Source organism: Ostrinia nubilalis, chromosome 3, assembly GCF_963855985.1.
Source record: "Ostrinia nubilalis chromosome 3, ilOstNubi1.1, whole genome shotgun sequence".
Classification (NCBI taxonomy): Eukaryota; Metazoa; Arthropoda; class Insecta; order Lepidoptera; family Crambidae; genus Ostrinia; species Ostrinia nubilalis.
This window is the reverse complement of record NC_087090.1, coordinates 5,586,287-5,606,627: the sequence shown is the minus strand read 5'-3', so window position 1 is coordinate 5,606,627 and position 20,341 is coordinate 5,586,287. Positions and strand designations below refer to the sequence as shown.

Genomic DNA, 20,341 nt, shown 5'->3' with positions numbered 1-20,341 from the left:
TTACATCTTATAAACAAACAAAATGGAAGGTGCTCATGAATATAGAAGATTACGTGAGTTTGAAAATTGTAATAGGTATATTTTGCCTAATTATGCTTTACCTTCAGTCTCTTTGAAGCATTTACAAACAGAGAAAAAGCGGTCAATTTAATAAGTCAATTAATTTTCTAGTCGCTTGTACCTTTGGGTTAATAATATTCAAAGTGCTGATGCTAGTATCTTATAAAAAATTATGAGATCTTGTAAATAATTTACTTCAATGTTACATTTATAAATCAATGTATACTAGCATCAGCCTTTGTAAATGTGTTGCATAATATCTAAATATACATTACACTTTTATTACAGAACTTTTATTTGGATATTAGATTATCGTTTTAATCTTTATCTAATAAGATAGATTCATTGTTTAGTGAAAAATTACATTTATATACAATTACAATTTAGTATTCTGCTAATCACATCATCACGCGTGACAAAAGCGCCCAAATTCCTTGCCCTGACCCCAAAACTCACCTTTACTTGTAACCGTAACTGCCTCTTATTAACCGTCAGCCACACAATAGTAATAAAGTAACCACACACGTAACTTGAATGTAATTTCGAAAACTGAATAAATCCCAAAATAATTAATTCAATGTAATAGGTAATTGGAAAGTTGAATGTTAGTAACAATTTTAAATGAATCCTTACTTTATATTCGTTGTCAAAAAGGCTTGAGTTTTATTACAACTAAATACATATTTAAAACATTACCATAATTTGATAGATTGGAAACTGTTACGGTTACTTGTGCGCGGAGTGAATTTTATCTAACTAAGCTGCCTTTAGTCTAAGTCATATTCAATTTAAAACGTTTTAAAACATGATTATCCAGTATTAAAAAGTAACAAGCAATTAATTCACATTATTAACCTTTGAAAGCTTTAACAAAAACATTGTGTAAACTTGTCATAATTAAAAAACATGTAACAAAAACCAATAAATATCAAATCGCTAACAAATTTAAAAATTGACTGCTTCGGATCTATAAATAGAAAACCACGCGTCAGTATGTACAACAGCTTACAGGATAGTTCCACCTAAAGGAAAATATACTATAATATATAAACTAGGGATAAAATTAGGCACCAGTTGTTTAAAAGCAAACTACGTCTAGGGAGATAGTAGCTACACCTTACTAAATAAAAAACATTATTGCAAAATGAGAATTCATTGACTAGATTTATTTTCTACGTTGAATTCAGTAATTCTATTTAATTTCAAGAGCTGAAATTTCAGTTGTTAGTCACATTAAGTTGAGTTATATCAAAAGTGTAACTATTCAAATTATTTTAAATGCACCGAAATGACATTTTCAATTCATAATCATTATAAAAAATATTTAAATAAAATTTCAGCTTGATTGAGTACTGACTGACTTGTTAGTTATAATAACCATCGTGAAATTATAACTTCTTACATCGACAAACTACATTTAAATAAAACAGAAGTTTTGTTAAACATCTTTAAATCTTTCATTTAAATAATCAGAGCACCTATTAGTAAAATATTTTTATTTAAATCTGCTTTTCAGAATGCTGAATGTGTTGAATAATGTATTTTGTCGATACAAGAACGTACAGGATCGGTTGACATATCGTTCGTGATGCTAAACTACGTTAACACTACTTGTGGTGGTACGAATTACGCATGCGCGACGCGTCACGGGCGCGTCCACTCTCAGAGTCGAGTCGTTCTATTGTAGCAGCTAAAACAAACGACATTTATTACTACACACAAATAACATTGAATAATACAGGTAGACACTTAAATCAGAAATGTAGACATCGTTAGAATAATATAAAATTGAAGTCGAACCGGTAAATAGTATAATCTATGATTATAATATCATAAAATAAATGTCTAAAGAACTAACACCAATAGGGCTCATCCATAAAGATTTATAATTTTCAATTAACTAAGGACTCTAAAGTGAGGTGGATACTATTTTCTATACGTGTTTCTACGGTGTTTCAGGTATTCATTGTGTATTTAATACGTTAAGTGCATGATATGTAATCGAGTCGAACTAACAACCGACAACTTTTAGACCCTGTTTGGATACAACACCAAAGTACCTTCGAAATATCAAATGGTGTTACGAGCGTACCTCATACATAATAAGCTTCACTTGAACTCTGGCTGATACGTGACGTAAACTTCGAAATATTCATCATAAGACGGAAGAATTCTGACTTACGAACAGCTTAAGACGATATAAATGTAATGCTGTGGGCGTACCTCTCTAGGTCCTCTTGAGCCAGTTGTTCCACATTTCTAGTCACCCTCAATATAATCAACACGAGTCTGGGTTATGAATGGTGTGAGTAGGAAGCATGATGGTGTTATGTGCGTATTTTCGAGCCATTAGCTCTACATTTCAATTTTTTTTTTGTCGTGTAGAAATATCGGTCTGTCATTAATTCTTGTTCATTAATCGACACTAATTTGCCTTATGAACGGCCTGACGAGTCCCTACTACGCGTATACACGAGATGGTAAAGAGTGTACTTTTGGAGCCAGTAGCCCTACAATTTCAGTGGCTAATGGCGTAAAGAATATTTATTCATCCTCCGTCATTAATCGACACGAGTCTGCCTTATGAACGGCGTGAGTACGATAAGCGTGATGGTGTTACGAGCGTACCTCTCGAGCAGGCGGCGCTTGAGCTCCGGCGGGTACGTGACGTAAATGTAGTGGTCGTCGGGGTCGTCGAGCGCGTCGTCGCCCGCCATTCGCTCGCCGCGCGTGGGAGACGAATGCGTCGTCATGGAAACCGACGCACTGCCGGCTACGCTGCCTTCCTCTGAGCTGGAGATGAAAGAATTGCCTAATTGACTCCATCATTCAATGACATGCTTTTCAAGAACTCTCAAAACTTAGATCTAACGTATAGATTTTGTATGGAAAAGACACTTCACTTCGCTTTGACACCCACGAACCGTTGCAGATGAACGGTTGTTAAGTCTTTATAAAACAGTCTATGGTTATCCAATGTAGATGTAGATACTGTAGGTCTATCTTCATGAAGTATCCATGATCAATATTTATATGCCCAATCGTTTTCGCAATCCCGTTTCGATTTCATTTATTCTCGCTCTTACTCTCGTAATACTCACTCGAACACAATCCATATTATGTAGTAGCACATGCAGAGTGCCAGCGCTAGACCAGTGGCTAACGCTAGCAAGAGGGGCCAGGGGAACGCCCGTGCACTGGGCGCCGTCTCCTCCCAGTAGCGATCGCAACTCAGGTACCAGCAGACTGCGCGCTGCATCTCTTCTGCCCTATACTACTACTATTGTTAGTAGGTATTTGAATACTCACTCGAACACAATCCAAATTATGTAGTAGCACATGCAAAGTGCCAGCGCTAGACCAGTGGCTAACGCTAGCAGTAGGGGCCAGGGGAACGCCCGTGCACTGGGCGCCGTTTCCTCCCAGTAGCGGTCACAACTCAGGTACCAGCAGACTGCGCGCTGCATCTCTTCTGCAAATTGCACATACAATTTAACCCTTAATTGCTCGCATGGGGTCAAAGCATTTTCGGATTCAAAAATGAAGCACTTGGCGTGGCCCGATTTCCTCCGCGCCCCCGGTAGCTTCATAAAACACGTCTTAGTTTGTATTTTGATAGCGACTAATTCACGGGAGTGGAAGGATGCGTCGCTGCGCACTTGAGTGGTGACCCCATGCGAGTAATTACGTAACTTTTTTGGAAGAGGTAAATTTTTGTTTTATATATTTATTTTGTGTATTATGAATAATATTTGTGTTATTGTATATTCAGTGAATAAATGTTTGTTATAAATGTGTTTTTACAGCTCTAAACAATAAAAATATTGATAAATTCAGTTTTACTACTACTTATCCTTTTTTTTTTAGAGTTAGTAGAGATAGGAAAAAATAGCAAATTGTGCTATGGTTGGAAGATGTTTCTGATGAAGAAGAAGTTGGAGGGTCGAGTTCTAAGCCAGAGTTAGATGAAATAACAAAAAGTGATCATGATAGCGCTAATGAGATCGAGCAATCCTCCGCACAATCAAGTGAATCAAAAATGCAAGAAATGAACAAGATTTGTGTGCAATGATCACTCTGAAATATACTGTCAACAGTGTAACAAGAATGATTCGGAGAGTTCCTAAAAAATACTAGTATTATCTATGATCTCAGTATACCTAAGTACAAATTGTTAATTATTGACAATTATTTTAATTTAGCTTGTTTTTGTATAATTAGTTAGAAATTCATGTTATTACCTATAGATATTAAAGAATAAATAAAGCATTTTTATAATAATATAGTTTCATTTACTTATAAATTTCAGTATGTATTAAAAACTACTCACACAATTTGGGGTCATCTGTGACCCCATGCGAGCAGTTATGTAAGATTCTTTATGCGAGTAATTAAGGGTTAAAAGAAAAAGTATTTTTTACGTTTTTTTTATTTACGTTTTTTCGTAGCTTTGGTGAGTCTGCTACAAAGCTACGAGTCGTCGTAGCCTACGACACTACTACGAGTGTAGCGTGTTCCGTTTTTTCGCAATGCAAGAGTGCAACACTCTCTCGCACCGCATCTTAAGACCCTGGAGGCTAGTTGGGTCGCAAGTGGCGCGTATTTAGGGGGTAAAAAAATTCTCACCTTCAAGTTCAGAGAACTGATGCTGCGTTAAATGAAGTAAAAGCGTCGCGATGCAAGAGTGCACCACTCTCTCGCAGCGTATCTTGAGGCCTTGGAGCCTGGTGGGGTCGCAAGCGGCGCGCTCCGCCTGCAAGTCGGCAAGGCGCTTCTGGCGGCTGTCAGGCGGTAGAGATGACTCTACGGTGTCGGCGTCGCAAAGTTCCGCCGTTTGGTTCGCGTCGCCCTCGTTGTCTTCTGTTCTTTTCTCCTCTACTTCTGGAAAATAGAGCGGAGAAGATATAAAACGAGTTCGATCCACATACGATACTGATTATTTTAAAATAAGTCGTCTGCGTAAAGAATAAAATACTTAAAAATTATAACAAAGAAAAAAGCTTTTGAACATGCCATTATTCGGGAATCGACATGCTCTAGAATTCTAGATTTTGAAGAGGTGGGTACTTCTTCTTGGGTCTTCAGCAAAAACTTAAAATTTTGGAGGCTTGATGAAGAAGCAGTATGTCAATAAATCAATCAAAAATCAGGATTGAATTGAACGAAAACTTTCACAAGGTATGCAGACTTCATAAATATGACAGACTACAACTGAAAAGCACAGAATGTTCGTATCTATTTTTTCGTATTGAAATGATGTCTTTGAGAGATACCTGAACCTGGTTCATCAGCATCTGGGTCGTTGAAGGGGGGTTGCGTGGAATGCGCGGGCGGCGGTTCGGGCCTCGCCCGCGCTCGTCTCCGCTGCGGCACTTCTCGCCGCTTCTAGGTCTTGCCACACCTAGTGATAGAGTATACCTGGCTCATCAGCGTCTGGGTCGTTGGAAGGGCAGGTGCGTGGATTGCGCGGGCAGCGGCTCGGGCCTCGCTCTCTCTTCTCGGCTGGGGCACTTGCGCCATGCTTCGAGTTGCTGCTGGGGCGAGCGCCTTTCTCGCCGCTTCTAGATTTTTCCACACCTAGAGACATAAGTATACCTGGCTCATCAGCGTCTGGGTCGTTAGATGGGCAGTCGCGGGACGGGTTCATAGACTGCGCGGGCGACGGCTAAGCCTCGCCCGCGCTCGTCTCCGCTACGGCACTAAGACTCGCCGCTTCCAGGTCTTGCCACACCTAGACACAAGTATACCTGGCTCATCAGCGTCTGGGTCGTTGGAGGGGCAGTCGCGGGGCGAGTTCATAGACTGCGCGGGCGGCGGCTCGGGCCTCGCCCGCGCTCGTCTCCGCTGCGGCACTTCTCGCCGCTTCTAGGTTTTGCCACACCTAGTGATAGAGTATACCTGGCTCATCAGCGTCTGGGTCGTTGGAAGGGCAGTCGCGGGGCAGGTGCCTGGATTGCGCGGGCAGCGGCTCGGGCCTCGCTCTCTCTTCTCGGCTGGGGCACTTGCGCCATGCTTCGAGTTGCTGCTGGGGCGAGCGCTTTTCTCGTCGCTTCTAGATTTTTCCACACCTAGAGACATAAGTATACCTGGCTCATCAGCGTCTGGGTCGTTAGATGGGCAGTCGCGGGGCGGGTTCATAGACTGCGCGGGCGACGGCTCGGGCCTCGCCCGCGCTCGTCTCCGCTGCGGCACTCGCGCCACGCTCCGAGTTGCCGCTGGGGCGAGCGCCTTTCTCGCCGCTTCCAGGTCTTGCCACACCTTGTAACATAACCGTAGTCAAGAAAAAAAATTATTGGCATCGGAATCCAGGTCATACAATTCAACCAGAGTAAATACACATGAGTAGGTTATCTTCATAGAAACGCACCGAGCGCTATTACAAAATTTAGCGGTGATTAGCGGTGAGGTGCGCCAAATTTTGTCAGTGTGTGCGTGCGCGCCGCATACGTATATTGACGCGCTCACTTACAAACCGCGCCCGTGCGTTCCTATGAAGATGACCTACTCATTTGTATTTACTCTGATTCAACGCAAGACGCTGAACAGAATAAAGATATTTTTTATTCACAAACAGTGACGTGTTTGTGGAGAAAAGCCTGAAAGCTATGCCCACGGAAATAATCCTTGTACTTTTCAATCAAGGGCAAATGGTATTCCAAGGTAAAGGAAGCTCAAATAACCTACCGCTAACAATTTTGTTTGTGTGTTCATCCATAAACATGTAAATAAAAATAATACCTCAATATCGGTGCCTGGTCCGCCGCCGCCGCTGAGGAGGCCGTGCGCCACCAGGACCTGGCACCGCATGATGTCGCAGTAGTCCGCCAGACATACTGCGTCCTCCGCCTGAGACATCATTTAAGTCATTTATTTCTCGAATATTGGGTATATTCGAGTTTAAGAGAAAATACAATATGATGTGTATTTGAGCATCAAGTACAAAACAGTGTAAAAAATCAAACATCGTGATCGTGAAGTGGAAATAAGCATATTCATCTGCATGCATAATGTGAGCATTAGTATAAATCTATTATTGAACTGTATGAGGTGTATACGGTTAAGGGGACCCCTTATGAAGTCAGCACCCGGAAAGCTCTGGCCGTAAATACAATCGAAAGCATATCCGACTCTACATTTTTGATGCAAAAATAGAACTTGCATAAGATGCTAAGGGATTTAGCTTGATGTGCCCTCCGGACGTTATAACGAGAGTCCTACTAACGCTTGAACGAAGTGTCCATCCTTCTCACAAATACTAAGTAAGCCGTGTAACAATCAACGTAACGTACAATGACCTTGTTAATCTGGTTCTTGTGTCGCTGGTCGAAGTGCGTGTCGAGGTGTCGCTCCTCGTAGAACGACTTGCCGCAGAAGGCGCACGTCCACTGCGACGGCCGGTGCTGCAGCTTGGCGGCATGCTGCGGCGCGAAGATGTCGCGCGCGGGGTGGAATGGACACTCCAGGGGTAGCTTCACCTGGGAACAAAAGCTAGGTTAGATTCATGCCCGTTTTCACAGTCCTTAATTTTTAAGTGACCCCTATGGTAAAACATAACAGGAATTTTGTTTTCATAGAGGTCACTTAAAAATTAGGGATTGATGGTGAAAGCGGGCATCAGTGTATTTTGGAGTTTGCAGATCTCCCCCAATTCGAAGATCTTTACCTGGTAGTACAAGCTAGGTTCTGCATTTTAGTTACCAAACATCCCCCAATTCGAGTATACATGAATCTTGAAAACATCACCTAACTTGAGGGTCAATGCGTCTTGAAGTTTCTAAATGCCTTCAATTCGAGATTCATGCTTCTTGGAGTTTCAAACATCTTACAATTCAAGGTTAATTGCATCCTAGAGTTACTATAGATGTCCCCCAATCCGAGGTTCAACATATCTTAGACTTTCCAGATGTTCCCTTTGGTATTCAAGGCTCATGCATCTTAGAGTTTCCAGACTTCCTTCCAGAATTATGCACATGGAACGCTTTTCTGTTTTAAAAACGGACCAGGCTATGCCTAATGCAAATGCTGAGGACCCGTTAAGCTATACATCTCTGAAGTGTATAATATACAATTCTTATCATTCTTCAAGTTAGCCTTTAGTACTTTCAAACAATTCTCTAATTTTACCGGAAAAAAAATCTACACGAATAATATTTGTATTACCTCAGCCAGTAGCAACTTGCGTCAATCCAATTATAACTATTAGGAACAAGAAAATGTACTTCAAAAGGTTTGCACCTAAATACTCACCTGAAATCTTTCTAAAACAGGGAGCCATTTGTTTTGTATGACTTTCCGCACGATTTTGGAGTTGTCACGTGAGCAGGTGATCTTGAAGACTGACGGCCCCGGCCACGGGATCAGGGTCAGGAACAGAAGGATTAGAACCTGCAAATGATAATACAATACCGCCTTTAACAACTAGTAGAGTTTAATACATTGCGGTAAAACTAGATTAAAGATCTCAATACTGTTTACAATAAAATCACTGTCTCAAATTAGACTGTCCGAAGATCGGAACATACCTATTACCTACATAATGCTTTCAAAAAGGTACCTACACTATAAACGCTACCATGGTGATACGCGTTCCAAAAATGCCATAAGCAAAACAGCCGATGTATGAACAAGCTTTTGAATTCAATATTTTCCTAGGAACACTGAATAAAACATACTATAACCGAATCCAATCATATTTTCAATGTCCTTGTATTGCTGATGTGACATTAAAATACCCAGCTAAAGGTTATGTTATTTAATTATCGATTTTCCAACATTTCCACGGAGCCTGATCGTAAAATAATAAAAATTTCTTACCTCGAGAGAGAACGAAGTGGTCCTCATTCATATCTTTTATGCGACAAATGGACAATAAAACTGTTTGAATAAATGTAAAAGAACGAAAGTCTTGTGGTGTGAGTATATTTCGTGTAGAGGTGAAACGCGACTCGCCGTCACCGGCGCCGGCACGCATGCGTGATGCGGCCCACTCTCCCCTACACTCTTGAAAGTTGTAAATTTTAATTTACTTAGGGTTACATACTTTCAAAGTCCCCTAAGTATCCCTTTTTTGCTTGGCCCTCTTGCTGTTGGTCAACTATAAATCATCCATGTAGTCCTACTAATAATAAATAAGTTAAAAAGATTGTGCTGTTAATGTAGAGTAGAGCAAGAATCTTTACACGTATTTAGCGTCACTAAACACCTACTTATAAAATCAATGAGGGTAACTATCAGCTGTGACCGACAATGAATGTATTAAAAAAAAAATTTTAATGAATATACCTCTATAGGTCGGTACTGTTTACAAATTCCATGCATAACCATGCTACAAAACATGATTCAGGTTACAATAGAATATTTTGTTTTAAGTAAAACATCTTCAACAATGTTGTTATTGTTTTTGTTTTAAAAGAAAATTGAGCTAGTTAACCCGTGATTGTATTTAAGTTAACTGGTGAAGATGTGTTTTGTGTGTTTAATTAAAATAACTTCCATATGCATATATTATCATCCCTTGTAAGTAAAATAGAGTCAATATTTTGATACCTAACTGTTTCATGGGCATTAATCCATTCATTATCAATTACGGTGACAAAAATGCCAACGATTGTGAATATCAAACGAGTGTACCTACCTACTTGAAAATTTCCGAGATAAAATCTTTTTGACCTCATTCTCACCATAAGTGATAGTGAGATCTAAAACGGAGCATGTCGCCGCCTTAAGAGGTTAAATAAGTCTTGACAGCCAAACATTGATGAATATTTAGAAGGCTCTATTGCCGACACGTGCCACCCAAAAAACGGATTTTCTTTAACAACATAGAGTCAATTCTAGTTTGCAATATCTAAATCTTGTTATGATATTGGAATCAAAATCTTGAACAACATAAAATACCTGAATTTATCCAACCCAAACTAATCTCGGATCCGTTATAATGAAACTATGTAGTTTACTCGCCCCTCTAATATTCCTAAGATTACGGAATGATACAGCGTCAATTATGGAACAAATCAACCCTTACGTAATTACCTAGATTCAGTCTAGGGACCGGTTGATTAAAACCTTTCGTGCGCTCAAAGGCTGCGGACCTATTAAAGTTTATCAGAAAAATAAAAATAGCATCGACTAACTGCTTCCGTGGTGCAGCGCGCTCGCTCGGTTAACGATTGCAGTGGTTAGTTTTAAAAAACCCTCCACACACCATGTACCTATGGTTTGCAAACACTAACAAGCCCATTAAAGTAGCAATTAAAGTTCAAAACACGAAATGTTTGAAAACAACTTTCGGAACGTTTTCGCTGTGACCATCCGGTGTTGACTGCCGCATTTGTGCAACTCGGAGAATCTCCAAAACAAACCCAAGATTAGGCGACGTTCCTAGTGGACAGGTTAGTTGATCATCGTAGTTGGTTAATAAAGCTATTTTAAACAGTAGTTCACATTCAGCAGCTAATTCTCGTAACGTAACTTGAAAATTAAATTAAAAATAATATAAATCGGAATATTTACGACAAAATCTTAAATCTAAGTGTACAAATTATGATAACTAGCATTATAATTTCTTTTGTTATTCTGTTAAGAGTTCATCTGAGTCAAGCTACATCAGCCGCAATCCTTTTCCTCAATGAAACTTCACAAGAATCTTCCGAGAATATGGAATGGAATGGCAAGAAATATATTATCAAAAATGAAGGTTGCACTATACCTTATGTTTCCTATTCCCAAAACTCCATTTGGGATGTGTATCAGTACCCAGTTTCTTTAAAGCCATGTCCAAAAAATCAGCACCCTTTAATAAAAAATAACGGGACACATCTTTGGATTATAAAAGAAAATTTACGTTACTATCATGCTGTAAATAGTTCGAATTTTAAATGCTGTTATAGAAAATTAACAGCAGTTTCAAATGATGTGAGAAACGAAAGTTCAAGTTTAGGCTGTGTTTGTTTCAGCGATCCACTATTGATAAAGCACGAGTTCATAGAAATTGTTTGCAGCTATAGAGCGAACATTATTTATGACGAAATGTTTGTCTTCCCTGTGAAAAAGCCGTTCACACATCAAAGACCAAGCCCTTTCAGATCGCTAGACAATCAGTCAGAGTATAATGTAGTGGTATTAGGACTGAGTTCTATATCAAGGTTAAATTTTCATCGCACTATGAAATATACGTCAAATTTGGTCAAGGAAAAAGAGGGTATTGAATTGTTTGGCTACAATATAGTCGCAGGAAACACTTTCCGAAACATGATGCCGGCCATCGTTGGCATGAGCACCCAGGAGCTGAACCGCACGTGTTGGCCCAACGCCCGGACGACCCTAGACCACTGCCCTTACATCTGGGAAAGATTCAAAGATTCCGGCTATTACACCGTTCTCGCAGAAGATACAACAAAATCCGGCATTTTCAAGACAAACAAATTTGGTTTCGCTGACAAGCCAACAGATTATTATTTACATCCCTTTTTGAAAGAAAATACGTTAAAGAGTAATAGACAGGAGTCCGTCTGCATGGGTGACGAATACTACTACAACGTCGCTTTAAAATTCATTCACAATCTAATATCAATTTTGTCTCCATCTAAATTGTTTGCATTACTTTGGGAGTCATCTATAAGCCGGAAACAACTTAATTTTCCCAATTTATTAGATAAAGACTATGAATCGTTTCTTCGAAAGTTGAATGACGAAGGGTATTTAAATGAGACATTTGTTTTTGTGATAAGTGACCGTGGTATAAAATACGGCGATATACATTTGACAAAAAGAAGCGAATTCGAACAGCGACTACCTATTGCGAGCATTTTAGTGCCGCCGACGTTTAGTGAGAAATTTCCATTAGCATATGAGAACTTGAAAACGAATAGTCGTCGTCTTACGACAGCCTTCGACATACACGAAACACTTATTGATCTTATCAACTTAAACGCGATAAGTAACGAGGAAGTGCTGGATAGGACGCGGTCTCACTATACGAAGCAGAAAGGCATGAGTTTATTTCTGCCGATACCCGGGAACAGAACGTGCCAGTCTGCTAATATCGACCTGGAATGGTGTTCCTGCGCTAGACCTAAAAAGGCAATCGTTAGTAATAAACGTGTGTTTACAAATGACCAATTAACAAAAAATAAACCAAAACATTTTTAATTAAAAAATATTCGTAACTACTACTCGTAGCATAGGTACCTAACTACTAAAATGAAAGATAGAGCCGCTGTAAAGTGCCACGAAGCGCCTTTGTAATTCCACTTGACATGTTTGAGTAGCCCTCGATGATATGGCTCAAGGCTTAGCAGAAGCCTTAGCAATTTCTATAAATTGCAATATACTCGACAGATAGATGGGGATGTGCCCTCTATTGGGTTCGAGGCGCATGCGCGCAGCCTCCGACCTGCCTGCCCTTATCCCTGGTCCCAGTGTTTTCTCGTCAATCCGTCGAACTCACGAATAACACGAGTGCTCGTATTCATAACACTAGTCGACGATGTGATCCAATGTTTCCAAACTAGTAGTGGTGACAACTCGGGCACGTTGAATTAAAAAAAAACAAAAATGACGACCGGTCACAATAACATATCTGAATTGAAAATGTTTATTGACTTAAATGTACACTATGGATGGATTAAACTAAAAAGAATTAAGTATAAGGACAGTGTTGTCGTTTCTCTGTTAAATTCAATAGAGTTATTCAACACCTCTAGTGAGCGTTAAAATTATCTACATAAATCTTGTTATAGGTAAGTCATATACTCAATAGTTTTTATGAACTGAACTACTTATTTTACCACTTAATCATAGACTTATAACAGCCATTTAATAAAAATAATAAATCATGAAAATTCAGATCAAGATAATATTAATTACAGACAACACTTTTCATAATGAGGAAAAAAGGGTTCTCTCTCACAAATAAAGTACCTAATGGCAGCTGATCTACTCTTATTCCATATTTTTTGACGATTTTCAATTCCTAAACTCATAGGTAGAGCACGATATATATTTTTAGGGCTTAAAATTCCAGAATTACTATTCAATTGCCTTTAGAATTTTTACCATTCTCTAATTCTACACAAAATGTTTGAAATATTTTGCCTATCTTACGTATTTTACTAAACGAAACAAAATTAATCCAACTAACTTCCTATTGTTAACTACTTGTTGTAAAACTTACGAGTACCTACCTGTTTGATGCTTCATTCTTTAATAGTTGCTGTTACTATTAGAGAACTTAAATTTGTATTCGAGTGTAATAATAATAGTGGTAGATGTAGATAATAAGGCTTGGTTAGAAGAAAATTAGTGTTAGGGGAAAGTGAAAAACCATGTAGTGTAAATCAAAAGATTTCTCATTGCAACACCGTAATTTTAATCTGTTTTTATTTTTAATATGTTCATAACATTTGTGATAGGCTTGTAAGCAATACCAAGTACTTATTATTATTCTGTGGCAATACGTCAAACATACGTTTAACTTTGTTTCAGCATGGGTCAGTCGGCCAAGAGCCCAAGCAGGCGCTCGTTTCCCGTTCGGTTCAGGTACCTATTTCTCCTGGCTACCATATGCGGAGGCGCCTTCCTCCTCCTCACGATCAACAACACCACAACGATCCTTCTTCTCAACGAACAAACTCCCACGTCTTCCATAGCTCGTCATACTCTAGCAGAGGAGGAAGAAACTTTCACCATAAAGACGCCCGGCTGTACCATACCGGGCCTCAAACCCTTTGACGGAGCTGTCAAGAAATTCATTAAACATCCTGATATTCCACAATGTCGTTATGCAAACACATCCCTATTAGACAATAATGATACTCATATATGGGTAAAGAATGAAAATCTACAATACTACGACATACCTAAAGATCTCAACGTAACCTGTTGTTACAGAGCATTTTACCGGCCGACAGCAATTAGCGATATTACTTCGATGGATGTAGACGATAGAGTACAATATGAATTGTGTATAGTTTTTGATAGTTATATTGAAGTTGCAAATGAATTTGTAAAAGTCACTTGCGGATATGACAGTACAGCACTTTACACACAATTTTTTATATTTGCGCCCAAAAAGCCCATGATGACATTTAATGAAGACACCTCAGACACTCCACGTAATCGTTCAGGAGCATACTACAACGTTGTGGTCATGGGCATCGATGCAATATCTAGGTTGAATTTTTATAGAACCATGCCGAAAACTTTGTCATTTTTAAAATCTAAAGGTGCTATAGAATTACTTGGCTACAACAAAGTTGGCGACAACACATTCCCTAATCTAACTCCTATGCTAATGGGAGTCAAAGATACTGATTTGAAAAGAATTTGCTGGCCACATATCAGATCAAGTTTTGACAACTGCCCGTTCGTTTGGGAGTTGTTCAAGGACGCCGGATATTACACTGCCCTGGGTGAAGATAGCGCCAAGCTAGGGACATTTAATTTTGGAAAAGTTGGCTTCTTTGGCACTCCCACCGATTATTACACCCGTACCTTTATGCATGAAGCTGAAATTCACGTAGGCAATAAAAAAGATTACAACACCTACATTTGTATGGGAAACAAATATTTTTATCAAGTTCTTTTGGACTATGTACAAGCATTGACAAGAACACTAAAGTCTTCCAAATTATTTGGATTTTTTTGGGAAGTTACGTTAAGCCATGATTATTTAAACTATCCTATGGTAATGGATGATAGTTACGAAAAATTTTTTAAGAGTCTGGATGAATCTCAGTATTTAGATAACACAATATTCATACTTTTGAGTGATCATGGTATTCGATGGGGTGACATCCGCTATACTAAACAGGGTCGTTTGGAAGAACGACTACCGTTCGTCCATATTTTATTGCCTCCTTCATTTAGAGAGATGTATGGACTCGCGTACAACAATTTATTACAAAACAGCCGCCGACTCACCACGCCTTTTGATATGCACGCTACACTAAAGGATTTATTGTATACGGATGATCTAAATGACGACAAAATAGAATATCGTAGTAGAACTAAATACAGCCATGCCAAGAGTATTAGTTTATTCCTGCCAATACCGACCAACCGGACCTGCCAAATAGCAGGAATAGATGATCACTGGTGCACCTGCCATAAAATCACGAAGATGCTAACAAAAAGCCGTGAAGCTCAGGAAGCAGCTGATTATTTGGTAAAACATTTGAATATGTTGGTGCGGGATCAGCCTCAGTGTGCGTATCTGACGCTAGTGGACGTCTTGGAAGCGACAGAGTTGGTGGTGGGAGAGCCTCGGGAGAACGAGAAGGGTTGGCGCGAGGTGATGGTGGTGGTAAGGACGATGCCGGGCGCTGGTGTGTTCGAGGCCACGCTTCGCCACGAGGAGGACGCGTGGTCACTCGCAGGCACCGTCAGCCGCCTCAACCTTTATGGAGACCAGAGTCACTGCGTCAAACATTACCAATTAAAGCTTTATTGTTATTGCCATTAAACAGATACATAATCAAAGTGCTTGTTTACTCGATTTTTCCTGAATACCTTATCACATATTGATATAGACAAGCTCTATTTTTCCGTAACGTACATTCTAATGAGATCGAGTAAACAACACAATGATCAATTCAAACTACTGTGATATTACGATTATTAGATCAAGACTTAGTAGTTAATTGTTATTATGTAGTATAAGTAGAGGTATATTTTTGTGTTTAAAATAATTGTATACTTATCACTACAACAGGCATAGATAACTGAGTAGCTACCTACCTGTATGTGAAGCGGACGCAAGCGGACGTAACAGAGCTGTCACTATTTTATCTGAAACAAATCTGAAGTCTTGCTGGCGTTTGACGTCAAAAATCCTCTAACCGCTACTCTACACTACCCGAGAACTTAGAACCGCTATGCCTGTAATAATGCATTACTGTCGTCGCTATTTTATTTGATTTTATTCAAATTTAGCAAATCTTATTATGTAGGTAAGTTTCTTTTACATTTGTAATTACAACGAATATTACAATAATTGAAGATTTACACTGCAGTGTCATATCATCATGATTTTTAAGCAAATCTAATAAACTGAGAAGAAGACCTAAAAGATATTAAATTATACTAAAGGTAGATGATTATTCGTCCATTCTTTTAGAGACTTGTATAAGTTGTGTTGTGGTGTAATGTAGGCTAAGTAATAACGGAATTATTAGATAAATTGTACATAATATTATACATATTATTTTGTGATGTGTTACTGTTAGTACGATTTAAGATTAGATGTTAAGATTAAATAATAACTGTTAGTAACTAGTAAAGAAACATTTGTATCATAGACAAGTTGTGCCAAGAAATAAAAAATATAATTTTATTAGACAATCATTTTTTTTTTGTAACTACTTACTTAACCTGACTCACTAAGCGAAATCCAGTAAAGCTACCCAGATTCCGTCCGTCAAAGCATGAATGATTTTTTTTTTCAGGAATTACTTACATTATACAATTTTCAATAATAGGTACTTCTACATTTTATTTGCAAGAAAGCCTATCGCTGTTAGTTTAGATAATTAACACGAAGTATAGGTTTTTCCAGTACATTAAGTAGGTATTAGGAAAATTACATTTTCAGAGTAAAGTTTTGTTTTTAAACTTCGTTGGTCAGAATGCTAGGTTTTCAGAGACAATTGAGGTTTTTAGATAATTTAGATTTTGTTTTGATAAATAATTGAGAATGTTACTAGGTATGCAAAATCACTTGAAACCTATGTTACAGTTAGGCTTTTACATTTACAAATACATTAGTTTTTATTTCATTCAAAAATACCCAGTAATTATGATTTTATAGGCATTTAAAGTTCGCTTAAATATTGAGTCCCGCCGACGGTCACGTGACCCCGAGTGACGTACATTCACAGTGTCCGCTCACTAGAAAACGGATATAAACATACTTAAATACATTTTTTTTTGTAAATACAAACTTATTATACATATTAACACCCAGACCCATCACAGAAATTAAAATTGAACCAAACCCAAACTTGATGCGATTGTGTCGTTTTATTGCGAATTACCTTCCAGCTCCATTATTAGACCCTGATTACTATATAGAAATTGGCTGAAACGAACGAACGAACTATATAGAATTAAAGTACTCATCAATACAAAACGAACGAGCCCAAAGTCGATGGATTTAAGTCGTTTTATTATAGAGTTCCTATGCCCACCTTCCAGCTCCATCATCAGATCAGCTCCATGTCATCATAATATTGCATGGTCATCCAAATCACATGTGTTTGCGAAATTTCAGCTAAATCGGTTGCCTGGAAGTGGGTCTTAATTCAGCTTGCAAGATTCCACCCATACAAATATGAGCCAGTCACTGTAATATGACGTCACGCGCATAAAATGGCGGGCCGGCCGCCGCCCGCACTTTTAAAATTCAATATCTTGGAAACTAATTGACGTATCGAAATAATTATTACACGTGTATTTTTTATTTTTAACAGAGAATACAGAAAGCTAAAAAACAAAATTAGTGAACATTCTTCATTATTAGGGTAGAGAATTAGGGTTTTCAGAAACTTTTAAATTCGGAAAACTAAGTTTTCGGACAATTATTAACGGAAAACTATCTTTCAGTTTCATTTTTTTATATTTGGATTATGTTAGAAAGTTGGGCTCTCGAAAAATTCGGATTTCAGTGAGTTAAGTTTTGTTTTGACAGGTTACAAAGTTAGGGTGTTGGAATGTTGGGCCACGGTAACTAGTTGGGCTGTCGAAAATAAATTTTTCAGGGTTAGATTTTGTTTTTACCATCGGAAAATTTGGATTTAGAGTTAGGTTTATTTTTATTTTTGAAAGTTTGATTTTCAAAGAGTTAGGGATTAGCTTTTCAGAATGTTGGGTATTCGGAAAATTAAGTTTTCAGATTTAGATCTTATTTTGATATTATCATGTTAGAAAATTAGAATATAGAAAAAATCTGATTTTAAAGTTAGGTTTTGTTTTGACATGTTAGGTTAGAAGGTTGAGTACAGTTGAGTAAGTAAGTAAGTATTCGGAAAATTAAGTTTTGAGAGTTAGGTTTTTTACTCTCAAGTTAAAAAGTAGGTTTTCGGAAAGTTCGGTTTGCCCATTTGGTTTTCAAAGTAAGGTTTTGTTTTCATAAGACCTTAGATTAAAAAGTTTGCGGATAGTTAATTTTAGGTTTTGTTTTGAATTACCTATTTCTGAAAACCGAAAGTTTCGAAACTAACTTAGAAAACCCAAATCGCTAAAATAAATAAAACGTCAAGAAAGGACAATGTTCGTTCTCCATACATTGTTCGCCGTTAGATCAACAGTGCCGAAAAAATACTTTCTAGGTTCTAAATGACACAAATCTTTATGTAAAAACAATTATTCCTGGCGGACCAATTCTATAAACTTATTGTTAGCAATATTGTTATCATAACCTCTTACTTACTAGTATTGTATTATAATATTGTATGCACATCGATTTGGGAGATGTTCTGAATTGTAGTTGTCGCAGCCAAATTGTATTATAATATTGGACGGGTTTTGGAAATAGCTCGGCGTTCCACTTTTATGATTTACTTACTTACATTTTGCACGTAAATAAATAACATGAATCCTATGTTTACTTTCCACTCTTGACATTTAACACGTGACTTACCAAACTAACTATCTCCATGGTTACCGTCTTAGTCTATGCATGGCTAGGGATTGAACAACTTTTAATTGAATATTATTAACAATTCTCGATAATTTTTATCGATTGAAAAATATTCGGTATTTGAATCGAAAGGTATATGGCAATTTTATCAATATCAAAATATTCAATTTTAATAATAAAATAAATATTATTTACTACCACCTATGAAATGTTCTGAAAATTGCCTGGAGCGCTCCCCCAATCCTGGGTTTTCCCTTTCCAAGCTGAGAGGACATCATTTTGGTTCTATCGATACATTATAAAGGTACTTAATATTTGAAATGTATTACCAATTATTGTTATAAGCATTTTGAGCGAATAAAACTTTCAATTCTATTAGAACTTTAGACATTTCTCTCACTTTAAGCGGCATTGGATTTTTCAATTCTTTTTATTTTATTCATGACCTTTTAGACCAGTTGGACACATTAGATAGCTTCTTGTAGTATCGTGCAATATATTTTTAACTTTTAATTAAAATCTAGTCATACTGTAGCAATTTGGACGATTTATTTTATTTACAAGATCGGTATCTTATTGTCTATGATGACCGCAGTCAGGTTCTATCTCAGATCATAGAATCTATGATCTGAGGGTTCTATATTGGCTCACATAAAATTCTAAATCCTATTCTTTGTCTTACTACCGATTTGTGTTCATAATAATCTCTCTTCATAATTTTATTTTTCATACTTTTTTTATTCATACATTTTTATTACTACCATCGGAGCTCATAACAGTTAGTAATCATAATTTTTTTATCAATACTGTTACTACCAAGAACCATTTAAAATACATAATTTTTATTTTCAGATCTTTTTTCTTCATAACATTCATTGATCATATTGTTTTAATTAATAATGTTGTTACTAAGGGATCATCCATAAAGTACGTCACACGTAAAGAGGGGGGGAGGGGGTTGACAAAGTGTGACATGGTGTGACAAGGGGTGGGAGGGGTCCTAAGTTTCGTGACATCACATTTCAATTGTTTCAATTATTTGATATACCTAATGTTGATTTCATAAAAAAAGTACTTAATTTAAATGGAAATAAAACTAATTTCGGAACTGCTGTTAATTTAATAATTTTTCGATGTGAAATTGCAAAACATGTGACGTCACACTAGGGAGGGGGGGGTCTCAGAAATGTGACCACCTGTGACAAGGACGGAGGGGGGGTCAAAAAATCATGAAATTCGTGTGACGTACTTTATGGATGGCCCCTAAGAACATACATCAACTCATAATGTTGTTGTTCAGAATAATTTACTTTATAACAGACATACTCGTATCTTTAAAAAAAATCATATATAATTTAATAGAGTAGATAAGCATGCAGAGCATGCAGCATGAAAGCAAGCATGCAGCATGCATTGGTATCTCCTCGTCTCCGGCGCTGCGGGATGTGCAGCCCTTCCGCCCTTGCGTAACGAGGCTCAGGCACCCACGCTTGCTTCCGCAGCTTCGGCTTTTTGGATCGCCATCGGCGCCTTCGGCGCCTCGGCGACCAGCCTCAGCCGCTCCAGCTCACCCGGGCGCCTGAGCCTCGTTACAGCGGGCGAGGGCTGCCCTCCCTCCGCGCCTCCGGCTTTTAAATTACACTC

The 20,341-nt window shown here is 38.1% G+C and overlaps 3 protein-coding genes across 5 annotated transcripts; 2 read left to right on the top strand and 1 right to left on the bottom strand.

Moving 5' to 3' along the window:
* Positions 1 to 54: 54 nt before the first annotated feature.
* Positions 55 to 9,221, bottom strand: LOC135087705 (uncharacterized). 2 transcript variants are annotated; one of them, XM_063982459.1, is made up of 9 exons: positions 8,875 to 9,221; positions 8,308 to 8,445; positions 7,350 to 7,535; positions 6,799 to 6,906; positions 6,147 to 6,318; positions 4,687 to 4,941; positions 3,370 to 3,532; positions 2,689 to 2,853; positions 55 to 1,750 (listed from the first exon to the last, which is right to left on the bottom strand). In XM_063982459.1, exons 1-9 carry the CDS (start codon positions 8,899 to 8,901, stop codon positions 1,723 to 1,725), a joined length of 1,242 nt encoding a protein of 413 aa, XP_063838529.1. In that variant the 5' UTR covers positions 8,902 to 9,221; the 3' UTR covers positions 55 to 1,722. The 2 variants fall into 2 exon arrangements, with proteins under 2 accessions (XP_063838529.1, XP_063838530.1); XM_063982460.1 differs by having other exon boundaries at positions 7,356 to 7,535; positions 8,875 to 9,219.
* Positions 9,222 to 9,262: 41 nt separating this feature from the next.
* On the top strand, positions 9,263 to 16,401 carry LOC135087702 (uncharacterized). Of its 2 annotated transcripts, none has more exons than XM_063982457.1 (2): positions 9,263 to 10,451; positions 13,546 to 16,401. In XM_063982457.1, the coding sequence occupies exon 2, from the start codon at positions 13,547 to 13,549 to the stop codon at positions 15,521 to 15,523; it is 1,977 nt and encodes a 658-aa protein (XP_063838527.1). In that variant the 5' UTR covers positions 9,263 to 10,451; position 13,546; the 3' UTR covers positions 15,524 to 16,401. The 2 variants fall into 2 exon arrangements, with proteins under 2 accessions (XP_063838527.1, XP_063838526.1); XM_063982456.1 differs by lacking the exon at positions 9,263 to 10,451 and adding an exon at positions 12,284 to 12,800.
* Positions 10,465 to 12,223, top strand: LOC135087704 (uncharacterized). Its single transcript, XM_063982458.1, has one exon. The coding sequence runs from the start codon at positions 10,603 to 10,605 to the stop codon at positions 12,208 to 12,210; it is 1,608 nt and encodes a 535-aa protein (XP_063838528.1). The 5' UTR covers positions 10,465 to 10,602; the 3' UTR covers positions 12,211 to 12,223.
* Positions 16,402 to 20,341: the final 3,940 nt, after the last annotated feature.

Bases quoted from the DNA above. Each gene is read 5' to 3' on its own strand.
- LOC135087702 (XM_063982457.1), top strand. From the start codon at position 13,547: ATGGGTCAGTCGGCCAAGAGCCCAAGCAGGCGCTCGTTTCCCGTTCGG.
- LOC135087704 (XM_063982458.1), top strand. From the start codon at position 10,603: ATGATAACTAGCATTATAATTTCTTTTGTTATTCTGTTAAGAGTTCAT.
- LOC135087705 (XM_063982459.1), bottom strand. From the start codon at position 8,901: ATGAGGACCACTTCGTTCTCTCTCGAG. The intron at 6,907-7,349 runs GTACGTTACGTT...ATGATGTCTCAG, and splicing joins ACCAGATTAACAAGGTCATT to GCGGAGGACGCAGTATGTCT. The intron at 1,751-2,688 runs GTACGCTCGTAA...CGTTTGTTTTAG, and splicing joins AAGCGCCGCCTGCTCGAGAG to CTGCTACAATAGAACGACTC.